The 13,650-nt window shown below is 36.3% G+C and overlaps 1 protein-coding gene across 6 annotated transcripts in view; it reads right to left on the bottom strand.

Annotated features, from left to right (window-relative positions):
- TSGA10 (testis specific 10) overlaps positions 1–13,650 on the bottom strand; it is a 93,129-nt gene that overhangs the window by 44,703 nt on the left and 34,776 nt on the right. For 4 of the 6 annotated variants that reach the window (XM_027554674.1, XM_027554671.1, XM_027554672.1 and 1 more), the window contains exons 4-9: positions 13,201–13,266; positions 11,636–11,803; positions 10,824–10,979; positions 7,876–8,046; positions 7,709–7,786; positions 6,614–6,765 (exon numbers count right to left, since the gene is read on the bottom strand). In XM_027554674.1, coding sequence (XP_027410475.1) covers positions 6,614–6,765; positions 7,709–7,786; positions 7,876–8,046; positions 10,824–10,979; positions 11,636–11,686 — 608 coding nt within the window. In that variant the 5' untranslated portion in view covers positions 11,687–11,803; positions 13,201–13,266. The remainder of the gene's footprint in view (positions 1–6,613; positions 6,766–7,708; positions 7,787–7,875; positions 8,047–10,823; positions 10,980–11,635; positions 11,804–13,200; positions 13,267–13,650) is intronic. The other 2 variants (XM_027554676.1, XM_027554675.1) reach the window with 2 other exon arrangements.

Below are 13,650 nucleotides of genomic sequence, written 5' to 3' on the forward strand. Positions count from 1 at the left end.
GAGTCTCAAGGAAAGGGGGGGAAAGCCAGTGTTTTGATGTCATGAATTATGGGAAAGAGCAGAGGGAGGTGCTGGGTAGGATACAGGTCAGTTGGAAAAACTGGCAGATACCAGATGGTGACTCTGTGTGTCCTTTGAGTTGGAATCACTCTAGTATGGTGGCTGGCGGGTCCCCACTGTTGATGGGTGCTGAGGTCTCTGGGGTGGTGGGCTGCCTGGGTCCCAGGAACTGCTGCTGTCTCCACTGGAAGTAGGGGCAGTTTCATGGGCTCTGGGGCTCAGGTCGGGAGCTGTCAGTGGGGCCTTGGCTGGGCTTGGTCTTGTCATTCCCACTTTCTGTGGTGGGCTGCTGGGGTGGCCTGGGGTGGAAAGGCCCTTAGTACCTGGGTCAGAATCTGGGTGGGGATATCCGCTCACCCCCCTGCTGCTGGTCTCCCTCCAATGGGGCTGTCTCTTTGGGTTCTATGCCGTCCATGCCCTCTGTCGGCTGCTGCTGGTTGGGGGCCGAGGGCCTCACATGAAGCACTGTCAGTAGAAGAAGGGTGGTGGGCTCCGTCGTCTGGGCCACTGCCCGGAGTCTTTGACATGCTTCCTTTTGCTGCCTGGCTCTGTTCCGCTCAATCAAGCCCCTTAAGTCTTCAATTTTAATGAAGTACAGTTTGTCAATTATTTCTTTCATGGATTTTGCCTTTAGTATTATATCTAAGAAGTAACCACCATGCCCAAGGTCATCTGGTATGCTTCTAAATGTTGAACTTTGGTTCATGTCTGTTGCAGCTGCAGACGCCAGAGGTGTTGAATGTCTCCATTGTTCCGTTTCTGTTTCTCTTCTTGACCGTAGGCTTCCCTACATCCTCCTCTTCAGGCTTATTTTCCTCAATTAACTAAAAAGAATCTGCCTGCAACGCAGGTGACCCAGGTTCAATCCCTGGGTGGTGAAGATTCCCTGGAGAAGGAAATGGCAACCCACTCCAGTATTTGTACCTGGAAAATCCCATGGACAGAGGAGCCTGGCAGGCTACAGTCCATGGAGTCGCAAAAATTGGACACAACTGAGTAATTAACACTTTCACTTTCTTTCACTTTATCTGATAAAAACATGACCCAAAATATATAAAGAAATCTTACAGTTCAACACTAAATGGATAAACAATTGAAAAATTGGGCTAAAGATCTAAACAGACACCTCACCAAAAATACACAGATGGCAAATAATATGAGAAGAGGTTTCACATTATTTGTCATTAGAGAATTGCAAATTATGACAAAACATCACTACACACCTATTTTAATGCCTAAAATATAGACATTTGACAATAATAAATGCTGACAGAAAGTCTCCTTCATTCCTTTTGATGGAAATGCAAAACGGTATACTCACTTTGAAAGAGAATTTGGTAGTTTCTTACAAAGTTAAATGCAGTTTTACTATATGATTCAGCAATTCTGTTCCTAGGTATTTACTGAACTGATCTAAAAAATTCTGTTCTGGGAATTCTCTGGCAGCCCAGTGGTTAGGACTCTGCATTTTCACTGCTGAAAGCACAGGCTCAACACCTAGTTGGGGAACTAAGATCCTGCAAACTGTGAGAAGCCGAAATAAAAATTTAAATAAAAAAATAAAAACTTCTGTCCACACAAAAACATGCACATCAAAGTGTATAGCAGCTTCATTCACAATTGCCAAAAACTAGAAGCAACCAAGATGACTCAATAGGCGCATGGATAAACACACTGTGTACATACATATGACAGAATATTATTCAATGAGAAGAAATGAACGGATGAACCTTAAATGCACATTACTAAGTGAAAGAAGCCAGTGGGAAAAGGCTATGTACTATATGATTTCAATTATATGACATTCTGGAAAAGGCAAGTATTACCTCAGGCAGGCAACTGAAGTCAAAATCAACAGTGATAAATCATATTGATAAGATGTACTCATGACATCTGAATATCTGTGTACTCGAAAATGGCACCTTACTGCTGTGACCTTTCTCTCAAAAACAACCCAGTCTAACCACGAGAAAGTCATCAGACAAACCCCAATTGAGAGACATTCTACAAAATACCTGATCAGTATTCCTCAAAACTGTCAAGGTCATCAAAAACAAGGAAAGTCTGAGACTTTTATAGCCAAGAGAAGCCTAAGGAGACAAGACAACTAAATGTAATATGGTATCCTACATGGGCTCCTGGATCAGAAAAAGGACATTATGGAAAAACTAAGGAAAATCTGAATAAATTACAGACTTCAGTTTATTAGAGTGTATCAATACTGATCGGCTACTTTTAACAAATGAACCATACTAATGCAAAATGTTATTAACAGAGGAAACTGGGTATGAGGTATGTAGGAACTCTGCACTATCTTCACAAATTTTCTGTAAATCTAAAACTGTTCTATAATACAAAGTTTTATTTTTAAAAATTTGTATTTTTGTATATAAGCAATAAGCAATCAGAAATTAAAATTCTAAAATTCCATTTACATCAGTATCAAAAAGCAAAAAATATTTAAGGATAAACTGACAAAGATAATGCAAGATCTATACACTGAAAATTATAAAACATTATGAGAAAAATTGAAGATCTAAATAAATGGACCGGAGTTCCCTGGTAATGGTCCAGTGGTTAGGACTTGCTGCTTTCATTGTAGTGGCCCAGGTTCGATCCCTAGTCCAGGAACTAAGATCCCATGAGCTACTAAGCATGGCCAAAAAATAAAAAATAAAAAGAAAGGGAGTGTGTTCATGAGTAGGGATTTTTCACCAATTCCAAATTCCCAAGGCTTTTCTGTTTATACTATGAAGCGGATTCTAAAATTAAAATGCAAGGAACCAGAATATCCAAAACAACTTTAAGAAAGAACAAAGTAGAGGACTAACACTACCTAATTTGAGGACTAAAAAAAGTAATTCGGAAATGTTATATTGGCATCAAGACATATAAATAGATCCACCAAACAAAATAGATAATCAAAAAATAGACCTTCACATATATGGACAACTGACATTCTACAAAGCTGCAAAACAATTTAGTGAAAAAAAGGAAAGCTTTTCAACAAATGGTGCTGGAACAACTGGATATTCATATGCAAAAAAAGTGAACTTTGAACTACACCTTCTACTATATGCAAAAATTAACTTGAAATGGATCATAGATTTAAATGTAAGAACTGAAACTATAAAACTGCTAGAAGAAAATCCAGGAGAAAAATCTCACCTTAGGCTTGACAATAATTTCTTTAAAAGAATACAAGGGATGGAAATAAATTTTTTAAAAGCAGTAAGTTTCACTTAATCAGAAATATTTTCTCTTTAAAAGACACTTAGGAAAATAAAAAGGCAAGCCACAGACTGGGAAAAAATACATGCCAAACATATATTGTACCTGACAAAGAATTTATATCCAGAATATAGAAAGGATTTTTACAACTTATTGGTACATATAACTCAATAAAAGTATGCAAAGGTTTTGAACAGACACTAAAGAAGATATATGTACGACACAAAATGACATGAACAGATGCTCAAAATCACTAGTTATTAGAGAAGGCAAATCAAAACCACAGTACATACCTATTAGGAGGGCTAAAACTATAGAGACACTGTATATGAAGTATTGATGAGGACATGTAACAACTGGCACACTCATACACTGCTGGTGAAAATGTAGAATAAAACAGTACAACCACTTTGAAAACAGTTTAATGGTTTTTACAGAAGTTAAACATACCTCCATCATATGACTCAGTCACTCCAGTCTCAGGTATTTACCCAAGGGAAGTAAAAGCACACATCCATATAAAGACTCAAATGTGTATGCTCATCAATGGTTTTCATTATAGCTCCAAGTTGGACAACGGAAATGTTTATGTGGTATATCCATACAGTGGAATACTACTCAGCAATAAAAAGGAGTAAACTATTGATTATATGTGACAACATGGATAAATCTCAAAACAATTATGCTGAGTGAAAGTAGCCCTATAAAAGAATATACACTGCATGATTTCACTTATATAATAACATTTTAGAAAATCCAAATAAACCTCTGTGACAGAAAGCAAATCAGTGGTTAGCCTGGGGAAGAGGATAGGCAGGCATACGAAAACTTTGGAAAGTGATGGACAGGGCCTCTATCTTGAGTGTGGTGATGGCCTTACAGGTACAAATAAATGTCGAAACTTACCAGACTGAACACTTTAAGTATGTGCAATTTTTATTATATGTATGTCAATTATACTTTACTAATACTGCTAAAAGAAAATAAATGTACACAAAACCCTCAAAATTATTATATATTTATCTTTTAGAATATTTTTAATAAACCACCAAAATGCTTTCAAAGAACTTCCAACTACATGTGAAAATATTTATGGTAAGGGATTAAGTGAAATTGGCCACCAAATATATAACTTAATATAGGATGATATCAATTACATAGAAAGCTTACATACAGACATAACACTTCTGGCTATAAAAACAAATCTATATTACTGCATTTTCCCTGGGCTATGAAATCATGGGTGATTTAAATTTCTTGGAAACTTTTTCTCTATTTTTCAAGGTTTTCTTTGTTGTTGTTCTTATTTTATTATTATTTTTATTTTACCTGAACCTGCAATATCCTTTCAAGCAGAGAGTAAAAAATAAATTAAGAGCAAGGTGAAAAGACAGCCTTCACAATGGGAGAAAATAATAGCAAATGAAGCAACTGACAAAGAATTAATCTCAAAAATACACAAGCAGCTCATGCAACTCAACGCCAGAAAAATAAACAACCCAATCAAAAAATGGGCCAAAGAACTAAACAGACATTTCTCCAAAGAAGACATACAGATGGCTAACAAACACATGAAAAGATGCTCAACATCACTTATTATCAGAAAGATGCAAATCAAAACCACAGTGAGGTACCATCTCACACCAGTCAGAATGGCTGCTATCAAAAAGTCTATAAGCAATAAATGCTGAAGAGGGTGCGGAAAAAAGGGAATCCTCTTACATGGTAGGTGGGAATGCAAACTAGTACAGCCACTATGGAGAACAGTATGGAGATTCCTTAAAAAACTGGAAATAGAACTGCCATACGGCCCAGCAATCCCACTGCTGGGCATACACACCAAGGAAACCAGAATTGAAAGAGACAAGTGTACCCCAATGTTCATCACAGCACTGTTTACAATAGCCAGGACATGGAAGCAACCTAGATGTCCATCAGCAGACGAATGGATAAGAAAGCTGTGATACATATATACAATGGAATATTTCTCAGCTATTAAAAAGAATGCATTTTAATCAGTTCTAATGAGGTGAATGAAACTGGAGCCTATGATACACAGTAAAGTAAGTCAGAAAGAAAAACACCAATCTCAAATATATATCGAATTTAGAAAGATGGTAACGATGACCCTGTATGCAAGACAGAAAAAGAGACACAGATGTAAAGAACAGAGTTTTGGACTCTGAGGGAAAAGGCAAGGGTAGGATGATTTGAGAGAATAGCATTGAAACATGTGTATTACTATACATGAAACAGATCACCAGTCCAGGTTTGATGCATGAGACAGGGCGCTCAGGGCCGGTGCACTGGGATGACCCTAAGGGATGGGATGGGGAGGGAGGTGGGAGGGGGATTCAGGATGGGGAACACATGTACACCCATGGCTGATACATGTCAATTTATGGCAAAACCACTACAGTATTGTAAAGTAATTAGCCTCCAATTAAAATACATTAATTAATTAAAAATAAATAAATAAATGACGGGAAAGAACTTGAGTAATTCTCTGTCCTGACAAGTGATTCCAATGCATCAGTATGTACCACAGACCCTTGAAAGACCAAAGAGGCTACTTTGGGAATTTGTATATGAACCAAGTATTATCTGTAGACTAAATAATGTATTTCACACTCTAATGAACTATTATTTTTCATATGTTCATAGATACACTGAAATTCAACCTGAGTGAATGTGTAGAATTTCTGTTTCTCACATCAATAGACATTGCAAGTAAAACTGCTAACATGGAGGTCTTTAGAAACTTGTTCCCCTACACCACTGCCTGCGGGTTGCTTTAACTGGGATTTCTCCTGCTACAGAGCAGTATGTAGGAACAGCTAAACACAGTACGTGGCATCCAGTTAACAGAAGTTCCGTTACATGCTCTTATTTCTTTGCTATGGCTTTTATTGTATGTCAAACCACCCCTTTTCTAAGCTACTGTCAAACCTGTGCTTTGCATTTTCTTATACTGTTCAGATCCCAGGACATAATTTAAGTTATAAGGTACATTAAACAGTGAAAGGCCAAGGTCAAATATGCTCTTTACCCAGAAGGGCTTTGTAAAAGCTATTTCAGCTAAATACTGAAGCTTTCTGCAAATACAAGATTACAATTACTAGAAGTTTGATTCCTGTAAGAGTGGCATTCCCAGTCTGTCAGTCTGTGACTGACCTTTAGGAAATCATTTAATGTGTGCCGAGGTGTCCACTACTGTTTAAGTTAAAGTCAACAAATAACTTAATTATCACCCTAAAATATCCTTCAAAAAGCAGAGCTACTCTTTATAGTAAACTATAGGTTTAATGGCAATTGACTTTACCTCAAAGAATTATTCTCTGCTTTTTGTCTGCCAAGTTCACTTTCAGTATCCATCGCCTTTCTTGCTAGTGATTTCATTTCTTTTTCCACAGTGGTTATTGTTTCCTTCATCAAAGTCATATTTGACATTTGTTCCATACGTTCATCATCAAGCTATATAAGCAGAATGACAAGGTTACTGCCATCACTAAAAACATCTCAGTAATCTTTCAAGAGAGACATTCTGTCTTTGTACAAACTGGTATATGAGATGATCAGCTTAGACTTGAACCTTGTGGGAGACTTCATGGACAAGGTACTGTAGAGTAGGAGCCTGGGCAAGCCACCACACAGCTTATCCATGAAGCCTAGCGCAGCAGATGCACATTTTCATCTGCTTCAGCTGGACTATAGCACACACAGCCTATTTGCAAGAAGCTTTCTTACTTGTTGCTCAATACGAACAAGTTATACATACAAACTGGGACTGGGAAAAAAAACTCTTGTTTTTTTCTGTCTATTCCTGTCAATTGCTTTTTTTAAAAAAACAAACTCATTATAACATAAAACAGATGAATTTAGAAATATAGTCGATTAAAGTTGGTAATGGAAAACTGAATTCCCTTAATTCTGTTTATATGGTCAGAATATCTCCAATATATATGGATAGCATCTCAAAGCCTTAACTAGTAACAAGGTAATGCTTCATAATTAAATTCAGTTTAAATATATTTTTCTCATTGGTTTTCATTTTGTTATAATTTTCTCTATCACAGCTACTCTTTAGGAAGAATAAGCCAGTTTCTCTGTCCCTGGCAACACTATCATTAATGAAACAGGGAGATGAAAAATCACTGAGAATGCATCCCTAATGGTTTTTCTTTAAAGAACACACACAAAAAGCATACACAATCTAACACAAAAAAGACTTTACTCACATTTTTTAGAAGAAAATAAATAATGAAAAAGTGACAATTTACAGTATACACGCCACCTTAAACATCTTAGGACTGCAAATGCTATCTGAGAAAACCAACTTTTCTGAACACAGAAAAAGGGGCAAGTGGGGAGCCATTGATAGTTTATAGCCCAAAGTGCAAAAGTGACTTTTCTTTACGTTATGAACTGTACACTCCAGCTCCTCTATCCTTTGTTCCAAGTGAGCCTTCTCATTAAACGCTGTCTCTTGGGCAATCTGTTTAAAAAACAAAAACAAAACAAAGGTGCTCTTAATGTTGCTGTTTGCATTTCACAGATCCTCATAGAGATAAAATTCTTTCGAACCTTTAGCCTCTCCCTCAGACTATCTCGTTCTGTGGTCATTCTTCGCAAGTCAGTGAAGGCCACATCTCTCTCAGTCTCCACCCGCCGGAGGATAGCATGTGCTGTTGTTGATTTAGGAGACTTGCAGCTTTTCATCATTTCTCGTCGAAGTCGGGCAATTTCTTCCTGTGCCTATTATTTGAATACATACATAGACTTCTGTTTAACAAACTTTAGGACAGAAATAAAGACAGCTATCTTCTATCCAACCAGATAAAATGCAAGCCTATGTTAATGTGCATGCAGCAGGATAATGATATAATTCGTTAATGAACTTACACAAATAAATTCAAATGATGCCCCAAATGTAAATGAATATCTACAATCAGAAGTTTGGTTTACACTATCTTTGCCAAAAATTAAAACAAGTTAATTTGGAGGCAGTTAATGCAAGAGAGAGTTTTACTAAGAAGCTCAGTTCAGTTCAGTTCAGTCGTTCAGTTGTGTCTGACTCTTTGCGACCCCATGAATCGCAGTACGCCAGGCCTCCCTGTCCATCACCAACTCCCGGAGTTCACGTACCTACGATATATATCATCCATTTTGTGATAAATCTGAAATCAGCACAGTTTAGGCAGAACACTGGTTTAATAAATATTATCATAGTGTTCCGGTATTTCTCTACAAAAATGTATGTGCCATTTCCACGTCTTGATTACTTTCACTCCGACAGAAAGGCCCACTGATCCTTACTGAAAACCCAACCTATGCTTCACACACTTGTTCAACAACTATCCTTGGGTTCCAAGTCTATTTCATATCTCCAGGTGATTTCATACCCTACTTTGCTACTTCCGTCCCTTATCTTCCTTCCCCTTGATTTTGCTCACTATCTATTCAGCTAGTATCCAAGTCTCAGAAGAAGATGTATTACTTCCCAATTTCTATAGGTAAGCCTTGACCAGATTCCTGGACCTCATTTCCTGAAGTGTCTTTTAAGATACCCCTAATTCAATTTTAATTATTTGTCTCACTTTAAATACCACCCTCTCCACTGGCTCTTTCTCTGCTTTTTCAACCATGCACATGGCTCCCATATCTTGAAAAACTGTCACTTAATTCTACTATCCCATTTATCACCATTTGTCTCTTTTTCCTTTGACAGTTTTGTTTTTTAAATGCCATGGTTTGTACACCCTGCCTGTTCCTTATCACCCACTCTCTTACCCCAGTCTAACCTGGCTCCCACACCCACCACCCTATGGAATTTCAAGTACTTGTGTCTCTATAAATCAATTATACTGTAACACAGCCAAATCCTAAAGGAAATCAACCCTGAATATTCATTGGAAGGACTGATGCTGCAGCTGAAGCTTCGATACTTTGGCCCCCTGATGTGAAGAGCCTACTCACTGGGAAAGTCCCTGATGCTGGGAAAGATTGAAGGCAGGAGGAGAAGGGGACAACAGAAGATGAGATGGTTGAATGGCATCACTGATTCAATGGACATGAGTTTGAACAGACTCAGGGAGACAGTGAAGCACAGGGGAGCCTGGCGTGCTGCAGTCCATAGGGTTGCAAAATGCTGGACACAACTGAGCGACTAAATAACAGGAACAAACTCGTTCTCTTGTTTTTTATCTATTGGGGCTGTTGCACTACAACAATAGGGCTGAACAGCTATGTCAGAGGTCACATAGCCTGCAAGGCCCAAGCTGCTTTTTACCTGGGCCTTCACAGAAAAAGTTTGAAAACTTTTTTTTTTTTTTTTAAAACTTCTGCTCTAGTCCAATCCACCTCTCAAGCCTTGGCTCCCACCTCACTCCACAGACATGTACCTTTTGTTCTAGTCATAAATGGATTCATTCACATACTGTTCTTCCTGCCTTTACCCTTCATTTCAGGTCATTGCTTTAGTTTGAATGTTCCTTCTTACCCCTTTCAAGATAAGAGAAAACCCATCTTTCCTTCAGGACTTAAACTCCGTATAGTCCAGCAAAGATCTTAATTGCCATAACTAAAAAATACCCATCTCTTCTATTTCTTATAATATCTTCTAGACTACTTATGCTAAAATAACAAAAAATAGATACAACACAATATACTTCTCTTCCTAACTAGAATGTAAACATAGGAAACAGTGTCTTATTTTTTCTATCTTTTAGAGTAACAAGCCCAGAACCTTATACTTAGTAGCTGCAACTCTTAATAAAATTTGATATTTTTGAAAAAATTATGTTGGTGACATATGGGGTTTAATTGAGTAAAGAAGCTATTTGTTTAATAAGGGTTGTACAATCATAAACTAAAAATACAGATAAATGACAAATTGATTTTACTCTCTGAAATTAAACAAATTTTATGGCAATTCCTAAAGCGATTGACAATATACCACAAGCAATGTGTTAATATTTTTTAACCTCCAAATCCAAATCTTTTCACTGTGAACTCACTGTATCCAGTTACTTTTCTCATTTCTTATTCCAAAAATCAGGCTATTTCTATGCATGTATATCATCTTCCTAGGATATGAGGATAACATGTGTATGTACACATACACAAATACTTTATATTTCATTAAGAACATCATAAGAACAAAGGTAATTCTCAAATGTTAATTTGATTAATAGATTTAAGTATTCTCACAGAACTTAAAGAATTTACCCATCTCTAGGAATTAAATGCTGGCTTCCCAGGTGGAATGAATGGTAAAGAACCCACCTGCCAATGCAGGAGACATAAGAGACATGGGTTCGATCCCTGGGTCAGGAAGATCCCCTGGAAGAGGGAATAGCAACCCACTCCAGTATTCTTGCCTGGAGAATCCCATGGACAGAGGAGACTAGTGGGCTACTGTCAACAGGGTCACAAAGAGTTGGACACAATTGAAGTGACTGAGCACACACAAACACGCACGCAGAACTGAATGCTAGTATTTACATATTTTGTTTACGTATAAATAAGTTTACCTGCTCATACAGAAGAAAGGTCTTGTCTCTCTCAGACGTGAGAACCTTGACATTACCCTGAATTTCTGCCAAATGACGCTCATATTTTTCCAGCATGCATTTGAGTTCTTCACGGTCTCTTGTTGTCTTCAAAAGCTCTACATCACAGTTTGTACCCTACAATTATTACATGAGAAATCTGAATAAACAACAAGGTCCTTCTGTATACCACAGGTAAACTACATTCAATATCCTATGATAAGCCGTAATGGAAAAGAATATGAAAAACAAAATATGTATGTATAACTGAGTTACTGTGCTGTACAGAGTGAAATTAAACACAACATTGTAAATCAACTATACTTCAGTAAAAATTTTTTTTAATGTGAAATTCTTCTTTGACATGTTACTAACCCCAGTCCATGGGGTTGCAAGGAGTTGGACACGACTGAGCAACTAACACACACACACACACACACACACACACTAATAGAAATGTCCTAGTGATGGCAGCACACAATTTTTGGTTAAGCAAACACAATTATATAATGAAATAATGGAAAAAAAAGTTTAAAATCACTTCTCTTTTAAACAACATCATCCCAAATTGCTCCACATTTGTCTGATTACCCCCAACCACTACTAACGCTGGGGATAAAGGACCAATTTTGATGGTCCATGCTGCCACCAAAGAAGCTCCATCTCCCATTCTCCTTGAGACACCAATTCATGCCAAATTAAAAGGAATTATTTCCAGATTAGGTGAATCAAAAAATAAAATCCACTGCTTCAGCAACAAATTCCGAAACATTTACAAGTTTCCAAAAACTTACCCGAGAAGATGGAGATGGGCGTCGTGGGCTTTTAGATCTACTTCTGATCATCTTTCTCAAATTTTGAGCTTCACTCTTGTAGTAATCTCTGTCTGCTTCTAAAGTTTTGACAAAGGAATCAAGTCTGGAAGGAGATTTATTTTGTGCTTTTTCAGTCTCTAAAATTATCTTGCCAAGGAGGAAAAAATTAGGCCATTATTTCAAGCTAAACTATATTATCATTTTCTAAATGAAAGTTGAAAGCAAACAGGATCCTTAAAAATAATAAATTTGGTATTTTGAAATAAGTCAAAAAATAATAATTCAGCAATACTTTCTAAAAAGCAGCTAGAAAAAAATTAAAAGCAGTTAGATACTTTTCTTTTCCAGGATTTCTGAATGTACTGTATTTTTATTTCACTGAAAATGTCCCTATGTTGATGCAATAATTTTGAAGAAAAAATAGTAAAGACATTTCAGAGGCCAGAATTGTGTCTTATAAGAGATCTAGTTACAAGTTCTAGAAATAAAATTTGCTTAGAGAAACTTGTATGCTACTATTAAAGCATCTATTTATAGTTTGACGTTTTATTCAATAATTGTTCAACAAATAAATTAATTGAATGTTGGATTAATTTAATAAATTTACTGAACAAAATAAACTAATTGAATAAATTAAATGAATGCTGGATATTCTGTTTGTATACACTTTCAAGTGCATTTCCATCCACTTTAATATATTTAGAGGCATTTGTTTTACAACATTTATTTACCAATACTTTATTGGGATAAAAGTACAGACATACTTTTAGAGGGGGTGTTTCAAATATTTTAAATGACAACATTAAAATGCCTAAACAGAGCGACTTTCATTTCACATTGTTAAAGAGAACATATTACTCAGAACTAAGTAACAACATTTGACTTTAAAATATTTATTATTAATTGGGAGAATGGCATTGAAATATGTATAATATCATATATGAAACGAGCCGCCAGTCCAGGTTCGATGCACGATACTGGATGCTTGGGGCTGGTGCAATGGGACGACCCAGAGGGATGGTATGGGGAGGGAGGAGGGAGGAGGGTTCAGGATGGGGAACACATGTATACCTGTGGCGGATTCATTTCGATATATGGCAAAACCAATCCAATATTGTAAAGTTAAAAAATAAAATAAAATTTAGAAATCTCAAAAAAAAAATAAAATAGAATAAAAAGCAAAATAAAATAAAATATTTATTATTAAGAGGGATGAGAGTTAATGTATAAACAAATACAGCTTACATTTTGAGAATTAAATTACTCACAGACATCATTTTAATCAAGTAACAGCTAAGGACATTAATAAAACCAAGCAAAAGTTCTCTCCAGCTCTAAGAAAGGACAGACTAAGGAAAGGGAGCAAGAACAGCATCGCTCTTATAGATGGGAGGACCCCTGTCCACCAGGGAGAGTGCTAATTTTAGAAAACAAAACACTTTTTATTTTCCACAAATTACATGAGAGCCAAAACATATGTATAATTTTTTGCAGTACAGAATAAAAGTGATTCCTTAACATTTATTTATGAAAAATGTACTTACAGATCTAAGCCTTTTTATTGTGTCTTCCAATACTATTATATTATTTTGCTGGCAAATGAGTTCAATCTGAAAAACAAGCCAGAAAACAATGTTATTTAGGTGGAAAATGTCTAAATTGCTTTTGTTGGAAAGAGAGCATCAGAAACAGAAGCCACTTAAAAACATGCAGACAGTAAATATTTTATGAGAGAAAAGATAATTTATTCCTTTATATTTACCTACTTTTGATGGTAAAAGAACCTAAATGAAATGAAGCAGTTCCCTTAGATTATCTAATGTTTTGTATAAAATACTAATTGATTTCATTTTGTCAAACTACTCCTCATAAACTGAAAGAAAATGTTAATACTAATTATAATTCTGAAGATGAGAAGAAGGAAGTCAAAAGAATGACTAGAATGAAGTTAAGTTTTCCCAAGTCAGAAATTATTATGCTTTCCTGTGAACTCT

Source organism: Bos indicus x Bos taurus, chromosome 11 (assembly GCF_003369695.1).
Source record: "Bos indicus x Bos taurus breed Angus x Brahman F1 hybrid chromosome 11, Bos_hybrid_MaternalHap_v2.0, whole genome shotgun sequence".
In the NCBI taxonomy this organism is placed as follows: domain Eukaryota; kingdom Metazoa; phylum Chordata; class Mammalia; order Artiodactyla; family Bovidae; genus Bos; species Bos indicus x Bos taurus.